This window comes from Salvia hispanica, chromosome 2 (genome assembly GCF_029641045.1).
Source record: "Salvia hispanica isolate PSC_SH4W2 chromosome 2, Shi_PSC_v1, whole genome shotgun sequence".
Taxonomy (NCBI): domain Eukaryota; kingdom Viridiplantae; phylum Streptophyta; class Magnoliopsida; order Lamiales; family Lamiaceae; genus Salvia; species Salvia hispanica.
Window position 1 is genome coordinate 24,502,177 of NC_142693.1, and position 9,965 is coordinate 24,512,141.

The 9,965-nt window shown below is 36.6% G+C and overlaps 1 protein-coding gene and 1 long non-coding RNA gene across 6 annotated transcripts; both read left to right on the forward strand.

Moving 5' to 3' along the window:
- The first annotated feature begins 973 nt into the window (after positions 1–973).
- On the forward strand, positions 974–3,832 carry LOC125190057 (receptor-like protein 39). Its single transcript, XM_048087256.1, has one exon. The coding sequence runs from the start codon at positions 974–976 to the stop codon at positions 3,830–3,832; it is 2,859 nt and encodes a 952-aa protein (XP_047943213.1).
- Positions 3,833–6,398: 2,566 nt separating this feature from the next.
- Positions 6,399–9,244, forward strand: LOC125201390 (uncharacterized). Of its 5 annotated transcripts, none has more exons than XR_007172893.2 (4): positions 6,399–6,503; positions 7,024–7,666; positions 7,757–8,866; positions 9,017–9,244. It is a non-coding gene; the product is annotated as an uncharacterized LOC125201390 (long non-coding RNA). The 5 variants fall into 5 exon arrangements; XR_007172894.2 differs by lacking the exon at positions 6,399–6,503 and having other exon boundaries at positions 6,525–7,234; positions 7,483–7,666; XR_016135946.1 differs by lacking the exon at positions 6,399–6,503 and having other exon boundaries at positions 6,525–7,666; positions 9,020–9,244.
- The last annotated feature ends 721 nt before the right edge of the window (positions 9,245–9,965 follow it).

Below are 9,965 nucleotides of genomic sequence, written 5' to 3' on the forward strand. Positions count from 1 at the left end.
AAATTATCTTAATATTTTATTTCATGTATCCTCTAATTTTAATTGAAACACCGATCATATTTACACTTTATGAAGTATTTGATGGTATAATTTGAAATAATTAGCGTCTTTGTTAACATATTAAAATGTAAATATTAGCCTTTTTTTGTTGCAGTGGTTAACGAATATCTTATAATTAGAAAATTGGATCATTAAAGAATTAATTAAATGGTTAAGTCAACCACTTTAATAGGAGTAACTATTTTCTCCACCTTTATTATTATTTTAATTTAATTTTAGTGGATGTTATGCGGTTGGTCAAAATCGACTGTGAAATTAAATCCGTTGAGAGTCCATTACCATTTCTCAAAGAAAAACATCTAACTTAATAGAAACGTGAGAGTAGGTTTAGGACTAACTCTATATAATTCAACCTGTTTTGTTTTTGTCAAAGAATTAGAAGAAAATGTTTCATCTCAAATTTAGAATTATTGTTAAAAAAGCATAAACTTTGACCAATGGTAAATTTTTCGACAAACTAAAGTTGACGTGGATCAGAGTTAGTGGTCGAACAAATTCCATTATAAACGTACAAATATAGTCCCTTCGTTCCCTTTTAATTGCCCTATTTTTTACCAGCAGATTTTAAAAAATTGTTCGACTTTAAAAAAATTTGAAGAAAAAAAATAATAGAATATGAATCTTACTTGTTAGTTTTATAATAATTGTGGATAAAATGCGTTAGTGAAATACGAGTCAAATTACTAAATATAGTAAAGTTGAAATAAATTAATTAGTGTGGGCCATACGAAAATGATAAAATAAGACCATTAACGAGGACATAAAAACCTCAAACCCTATGCTATAAACATTAGTCAATTTTAATTAAATTCAAAGTTAATTATTACAAGGGTCAACTGCACTAGTGCCACCTTCTCTATTTAAGGCACAATATCATTGCTGCAAACATACACTTACCCAAGAATATTTCACAATGCTGCAAAAGTTTATCTTTATTTCCATACTTTCCCCTTTCATTTTCACTACTCATTCATATAATAACAAATTTCTTCACCATCAGAAAAGTTTGTTGCTTCAACTCAAGAATGAGTTAATCTTCAATTCTTCCATATCAACAAAATTGGTTCATTGGCCTCAAAGTGATGAGTGGTATGGTGTTGAATGCGATGCATCAGGCAACGTTGTGAGCCTGCAGCTCGACCATGAGGCCATCTCCGGTGGAATTGGGGACTCGTCGAGTCTGTTCAAACTTATCCACCTGCAGAAGCTAAATCTTGCCTACAATAAGTTCAACTTGTCTCCTATTCCAAAACGTATTCACAATTTGACCTATTTGACACACTTGAATTTGTCATTTGCTGGTTTTGGTGGACAGGTTCCCAAGGAGCTTTCCTTCTTGAGGAGACTGGTTAGTCTCGACATATCCAACGACGACAAAACCCTAAAGCTCGAGAATCCAAATTTGGAGATGGTTGTACGAAACCTAACCGGGCTTAGGGAGCTCTATCTTGATGGTCTCAATGTGACTTCCTCTCATGAGAGGAAAAAATGGAGCCACATTATATCATCACATTTACCCGACCTCACCGGGTTGAGCTTGCGCGATTGTGGCTTGTCTGGCCATTTGGTTAAGTCCTTTTCACAACTCCATTCCCTTTCTATTCTCCGGCTAGATGGCAATGATCTATCAACGGTGGTTCTTGACTCGTTCGCCAATTTCTCGAGTTTGACCACCTTGACTCTTGCTTATTCCAATTTGAAGGGCTCCTTTCCTAGTATGATCTTCCACATACCTACTTTGGAAATTCTTGATTTATCTTTTAATGCACTACTTAGTGGAAGCATTCCTCCGTTTACTCGGAACGGATCGCTTAACACTATAGTGTTGAGGTTCACCAACTTCCTCGGGTCGATTCCAAGTTCAATTAGCAATCTCAAAACTTTGTCTTACATAGACCTAGTTAAGTGTCGATTCTCGGGATCAATACCATCCACCTTTACTAACCTTACCGAACTAAGGCATGTCGACTTGTCGTATAACTTCCTCTCAGGATCACTCTCTTCTACATTGTTCCATAGTCTCTCCAAACTTGTTGCTTTAGATTTGAGTTGCAATCAACTTGAAGGGCCTATTCCTGACTCTCTCTTCCACCTTCAGAGTCTCGAATTCCTATTGCTTTCTGAAAACTTGTTCAATGGCACTTTTCAACTAGACAAGATTCAAAATCTTGTCAATCTTACAGAGCTTGATCTATCTGGCAATAAAAATGTTTTAGTAGAAGTTGGAAATAGCAATCCAAGTTCATGTGCTCTTACATTGCTAGAAGTGCTAAGACTATCTTCATGTAACATGAATGAATTTCCAGGTTTCATAAAACATTGTGATTTGGTAGAGTTAGACCTTTCAAACAATTGGATTGATGGACAGATACCTGGTTGGATTTGGGGAAGGCGACTTCAACGTCTGGACCTCTCCTCGAATCGTCTGACTAGTCTGCAGAAGCCTTACCATATTCCTACTTCTCTTCAATTCATGTACTTGCACTCGAACGAGCTTGGGGGCGAGTTGCACCTTCCGATTCCTTCCAACGTTGGAAACCGGACATCTGAACTCTCAGTGTTATCTCTGGCTAGTAACAGTTTCAGTGGCTCAATTCCAATATCCCTCTGCAATGCCATGTATCTCCGTATTCTTGACTTGTCCGTTAATAAATTGAGTGGTGGTATACCCTCTTGCCTACTTGAAAACACCATGATTCTTCGTGTTATCAGTCTAGGGAAGAACAACATCAGTGGTCACATCCCGGATCGTTTCTCCAGCCATTGCTCCCTAGAATATCTGGATCTTAATGGCAACGTTTTGGAAGGGAAAATCCCAAAGTCACTCAAAAGTTGCAAGTCGTTGGTGGTCTTGAATGTCGGGAACAACAAGATCAACGACGTCTTCCCATGCATGCTGTCATCCAGCCTGCGTGTTCTTGTTTTACATTTCAACCGATTCCATGGAGAAGTAAGGTGTCACAACAGTTGGCCGTGTCTTCAAGTTATAGATATATCTTCGAATCATTTCAATGGAAGTCTGGAGTCAATAAACTTCACTAGCTGGGGGGCGATGTTGCTAGACAACGATACACACTTGCAAGGCTATTACTATTTACAGGGATTTGGCGCAACGAGTGGGGTGAAATTAATGTTGAAAGGGGTTGAGGAGCAGTTTGTTAAGATTTGGTACGAATTTAATGTCATCGATTTCTCTTGCAATAGTTTCCACGGCGGGATACCAAATGCAATCGGTGATCTTAACTCGCTTCATGTCCTCAACTTCTCCCACAACGCGTTGAATGGTGGAATCCCGAAGCTATTTGGCAAGATGAGCAAGCTCGAATCACTCGACCTCTCCATGAATCTATTGTCGGGATCAATTCCTCGCGAGTTTGCAGAGCTCACATTCCTTTCATTCTTGAATCTGTCATACAATAAACTCAATGGAGAGATTCCAAACGGTCGACAGTTACAAACATTTTCCGTTGATTCCTTCAAAGGAAACTCAGGGCTATGCGGTTTTCCTCTCAACGTAACATGCACCGGTACTAGTACCAATGATAGCGACCAATCACCATCGGAAGATGAGGAGATTGAGTGGGAATATGTATTCGCGGCACTTGGATATGTTGTGGCCTTAGGAAGCATTGGTTGGCTACTTCTATTCTGTCGAAGCTTCAGAGAGAAATACTTCGACATTATAGATGAGTTTGTTGAAGATATATTGAATTACGGATGCAAGAGAAGACGAACTAGAAGAGCATCCATGAGTAGAGTCTACACACAATAGTGTTGTTAGTGATGCTATTTATACTAATACATTGGTACTTTGATCTTTTTACCATCAACTTTACATGTAATTTAGATTAGTTTTTCAGATTTTCCATTTTAGATTTTACTTTCACTTATTATATGTGGACTTTTTATATATGGATAGAGTATATCCTTTGCATCAACCAAAACTCAAAATTCAAAATATATTATAGTAGCCAAAAAAGGTCAATCCTTCAAACTAGATCGATTTTACACCGTACACCTCAACAAGCATTGAACTTACCAGGAATGAAACCAGCATATGACGAATCCGAGCTCTATGCCTTCGCCAATGAACCCATTCTTGAAATGACCATCAATGTCTTTACTCAATATCTTGCATTCAGGCAAATCGTCGAACACTTAGCGTGCAGTGGCGAGTTACCCATATTTTACATAGAGTTGTTGTACGAGCAAGGTCACGATGTACGGATCGAAATAGAAGCCCAACTTTATTATCGCGGTGAAGCGCAAGATTTTAGCAGAAAACCGAAAATGAAACTTGAACTAGACCACCAGTGTTTTTAAGCTGTTCGAAGAAATTTCTGAAAGAGATTGCCTTTAGTGTAGCGATTTTGTATTATATTGAAACCGACTTATTAAAATTACATTATAAATATATATCGAAATCAAATTTTGGAAGTTTGCAATAAAACAATTATGACAAAATCAATTACAAAATAGAGAAAAGATAAATGTAAAGGGATGTATTCAAATACTTTTAATATCTTTTGTCCTTTTTTCTTCTTAATCCTAGCCCCACGATTTTGTCATCTGACGGTTAGATTAATGCCACGTATCATTTAATAATGCACATTTTCATTCTAATAATGCACAGCGGCTAATAATGCAACATTATAGACTAATAATACACATTTTCATTCTAATAATCCACAGCGGCTAATAATGCAACATTATAGACTAATAATGCATTGATCACAACCATCCAATTCAAGGATCCAAGGGCTGAGATTAAGAAGGAAATAGGACACTTAGGGTCCAAAGGAGCCTAACGCACCCCTATAAATGTACATGTACATAATATCCTTAAATTTTTTAATTTAAGTGAGTTTAATCAAAAATTAGTTTTCTTATTTGTTGTATTATTATACTCCGAAAGAAGTGATATATAAATTTTATTTGAAATTGTAACATAATTTCGAGCTTGATTTATTTATACAATATTTAGTAAAAAATATACTTTTTTCTTAAATATACAAATATTAAGTTAAAATTTCAAAAAAATTTGTGTTACAAAATTTTATATTAAATCATTTCAATACCTTTTTAAGAATGGCCAGAAAAAGTTCCAACATTCTTCCAAGTATTTCTCGTAGCCATTATCATCACAAATTTTCCTCAACCAATCTCTATATTTTTAGCCAAAAATAACTCTTTTCTCTTCGTTTCATCATCCATCCATTCGATCGAGAGAGAGAAAGAAAGAGAGGAAATATTAAATATGGCGGATAAGAAACCGGCTGATTGTTTGATTTTGTTATGTGTATTGGCAATGATTTTAGCGTGCAAAAGCGCCAATCCGAATGATCCGCAGCCGGAGCCGGGAAAGCGGCCGGTTGGGACCTTGTCGAACTGCCTGAAGCACTGCACGCCAGTGTGTCTCCAAATCACCGCCGCCACGGAGGCCACCTGCTTGCCAGCGTGCCAACAGTACTGCCGCCAAGTTCATAACAATGTGCACCCCGGGTGGTACCAATGAACCGCCCGGGGTTTTTCTTTTTGTTTTTTTATTCAAAAAATATTTGCGGCCGTGGTTTTGGACCAGAGGTTGAATCGATCATCAGAAGATGAATTAGGCCGAAAATTAGGGCACATTATAGGAATCCAAAACTTGCATCGAAGAGAAGCGAATGAAAGGCTTTTTCCGCACAAGGATTAGTTAAATTTGTAAGGTTTCCATAATATGAGACCGATCTATATTCACCTAGCACTACGGTGACTTTAAATTTTGCGATGATATTAAAAGGGGATATTGATTCTTAAAACCACTAACTTCTCACATTGTTTTTGGGTACTACTACTATTCATTAATGTTTTAAAAAATCAGACCGGTAAACGAACTATCAAGCTACGTATTTGTGGTTCAACCAATCATACATGTCAGAGGGTATATATAACCAACTGAGTGAAAAATAAAATATAGTAATTAAATACTCTATCAGTGTGTGATCAAACACTAACTAAGTTATAATAGTAATAACTAATAACTAATATCAATTTTGGATGTTAAAAATATAACACAAAGACATAAATTTATCAATCTTCTTGTGTTGATAAATTTATGTATTTGTGTTGATATTTAAATCTACATGTTGTATTAAGATAATTATATCTTTGTATTGATAATTTTAATCAATTATTACTATAAATAAGTTAGCACACTAACGCAAACGTTACACTATAAATACAAATTATTTATTTATTTTATAAAAAATCATATACTACTAGTTTCTTAAAATTTAAATATAAATTCTGTACACTTATCTTATTTAACAGTTTAAAATATCAGTACTTGATAAAATTAACAAAAAACTGATAAAATATTTGTTCTGATAAGTAACATTATTTAATCACTTTCACATATGTGTAGTGGGCAATAACCGTGTCTCTCCCTCATCCAAATCAAGGTTTGTCTTTTTCCACAAATTTTTCCCTGCAGTTTCCGTTTAATTTTGCTGTTTTATGCTGTTATAAGCTGATGTGCATTGAATCCGATGAGAAATTGGAAATTTCCTTGATTTTTGTGGATCTATTCCTCCTATCTTACTGCCGTCTGTTGATTTTGCTGTTTAGATTGAAACGGCGAATTGGGGTTAATGTTGTTTTATTAATCCTCTGTTACTGCTTGTGTTGATTTTGGTGTTTTGATTTAAGCAGTGAAATTGGGGGAAATTTGTTTCTGATTTGGTGTTGTTTGATTTGGTCTTATCTTGTTTGGGGCATTATGTATTGGTTTATTAGTATTTACATGTGATTGATTTTAGCTGCCTTCATCATTTTTCAGCTGAGATGATTAGTATTCTGTTTTTGCATATTTTTCAGCTGAGATGATTAGTATTCTGTTTTTGCATATTTTTCAGCTGAGATGATTAGTAGGAGTAGTATCTATTTTGATTCTAGCTGGAATCTCGTCTTTTTCTTGCGCAGGGGACCTGCATCTTGCTTCCCCACATGGACTGATGAAACCGAACTAGGATATCTCGAAAAAACTCATTCTTGGTTCGTGGATTAAAGGTTGGTGTCCACAGTTCCCGTTTTTCGCCTGTACAATTTGGATGAGAAGTTGCTTAATCTTAATCTGGGAAGTGGTTGGTAGATATTCGAAGAACCAATTTCCAATGCGATGGCCGATGCTAAGGTGACTTGCTGCTCGCCTGTTCTGGTTCTCTTTGTTATTGTCCCTATTTTGTTGCCAGTAATCATACATTGAAGTGTGCTAAGATCACACTCCAAAATGAAAATAAGATGAGGAAATTGAGCATAGCACATTCAGTTTCTCTCATCTAGAATCTTAATTATGGATCCGTGTGTAGATTTGTTGACAAAATTGTATAATTATGTATAATTATAATATACATCTGAACTTGAGAATCTTTGAGATATTAGTACATATTCACCATTGGATGGTCTGCTCTGTGCTGATCACGATCGAGCTTCTGGGGAAGGTGTCAACCCACAAGAGTACAATCTCATGAAATGGAGGTTGTTTCGCCTTTCCCACCTAAGATGAGTGTTCTGGACGGGAAGAAGGTGTGTATCTTGCCGCTGCAACTTTGAGGCCAGAGACAATGTATGGGCAAACGAATTGTTGGGTGTTGCCCAATGGAGAGTATGGGGCCTTTGAGATTAATGACACTGATGTGTTTATTTTGATTGACAGGGAAGCTCTGCATTTGACTCATCAGATGCTGTCTCGTGTTCCTGAGAAACCTGCTTGTTTGGTCGAGTTAACTGGTCAAGATCTTATTGAGATCCCTGTTGGCATACACCAATGTTATATACACTCTACCCATGTTAGTTATCAGTGCTTACGGACAATGGTACGGGAAATGTCACCAGTGTTCGTTTCCGAGTGATTCTCCTGACGACTACATGATTTGGAAGCAAAACCGGCATCCAGAGTGAAGGATGAGCGGGGTGTTCTGTTTGAGATCATCCACCATCTTGGTTTTGGTGACAAGCCTGCTGAGAGGATTTGCAGTGACAAAAAGATCAAAAGCCAAAACGAGAAAGAGAAGCTCGATGAGCCAAAAAAATAGTCTACAAGGGGACCATGATTTCCGGAGGCTGAAAATTTGATAAGGGCAAAGCTTCTAGAGCTGGTCTACAGCGAGCCTGAAAAGAAAGCCGTGTCAAGATCGTTGTTGTGTTGACTGATCAGTGGTACATCAAATATGGAGACGATGAATTGTGGAAGGCTGCAGAGGAATGCTTGTCTGGGTTGAGCACGTCACGCCTTGAGCTGGCTGGCTCAGTGGGCGTACTCACAAAATTTTGTGCTTGGAACTCGTATCCCGTGGGATGAGGGCTTCCTGGTGGAGTCTCTGTACGATATCTCATATTCTGCAGGGAGGCGATATGTACCGGAGGAAACCGGTCTTTCGTAAAGCCAGAGCAGCTGACTGATGAGGTGTGGGATTTCATGTTTCTTTCTTACCGGTCCGTATCCTAAATCCTCAGATATTTCTTCATCTCTTCTTGATGAGATGAAGCAAGAATTCGAGTATTGGTATCCATTTGTTCTTAGAGTTTCGAGGAAATATCTGATTCAGAATCAGTTGATCTGAGTATAGGCTCTCTTGCGAGGCCAGAGGGAGGGAGAATCTTGAAATGATTCAGTTTCAGCTGGGGCTTGAACGCGTGGAGGTCTTGAACGATGCTGATGTCATTGCTCGTGCTGGGGACCATGCGGCCGTTTTGAATTCCAACCCGCCATCACCGGGAGTCCCTACCTGAGCTACCTCGGGTTTCATGAATGAGTAGAAAAGAGGTACTCCCTCTCAAGTTAATCAATTCGTATTCCTTTTCATGAAATCCCAAGCTAAATGATTTCATTTCCTCTTTTTGCAAAATCAACCTTTCTAATCACTACTTTATCCTCTTCGTTTAACTCACGAACTATCACTTTCTTAAATTTCAGCAGAAATGAAACACTTCAACTAATTTGGGACGGGCCATTTCTCGATTCATGCGTGTCATCTTTAAGGCCATCCAATTTTATCGGATGTGCCCGAAGTGACTTATTAACTTGAGACAAAGGGAGTATATTCTTTTCCCCTTTTCTTTTGCTTTCCTTCTTTAAAAAGCAACCAATTCTATTAAATTTGTGACATGTGTTCATATCAATTTCCTTGGTTTTGTTTGTTTCTTTGTTGATTGTTGTTTACTTTAATGTATGGTGATATTTCCCTTATCTAGTCCATAAGTATTTTTAAAGATTTTAAAAGTTTCATTTGATAATATGCAACCACGTGGATGTTTGTATGTTTTACAAGCCTATGATATCTAATATTGTTAGAAACTTTGAACACATATTTAGTATTATAAATCTTTGCTTGGTCAAATGGACATATTTGATTATTTTCTTCCTTTATTGTGAAGAAAGAACGTGGGGCCTACATAGATTGATTTCCACATAAATCAATGAAGTAAAATATTTGTTCCCGATTAATTTCAACTTCAGTTAGGTGATTTTCTTTACTTACTACAACCACCAGATTCCATTTAAAAATAAATAAATACTCGATTAAGATGATTCATATGAAAGAGAGCACAAAATCATTACTAAAAAATAGAAAATTTAATTTGAATACTATTATACTGTCATATGAAATAAACAAAATCAACAAGAGAGTAGATTATGGGTTCATAGGGGGAATTTAAATTGCAACTTTGTAATTTTGATTTTATATGAGATAAAATGTGTGTTAGTTAGGATTGATAATATTATAATTAAACATCATTGTATTAGTGGCTTTAAATATTCGTAATCGTATAGAAATGGATGAACCAATCTTCAACTTTTTTTGAAATTTTAAAAAGTGTGAGGAGACTGTGTACTAAATAACTCGAAATTTTTGGGTTTATCT

What these genes read in the sequence shown, in the direction of transcription:
- LOC125190057 (XM_048087256.1), top strand. Translation starts at nt 974, where the DNA reads ATGCTGCAAAAGTTTATCTTTATTTCCATACTTTCCCCTTTCATTTTC.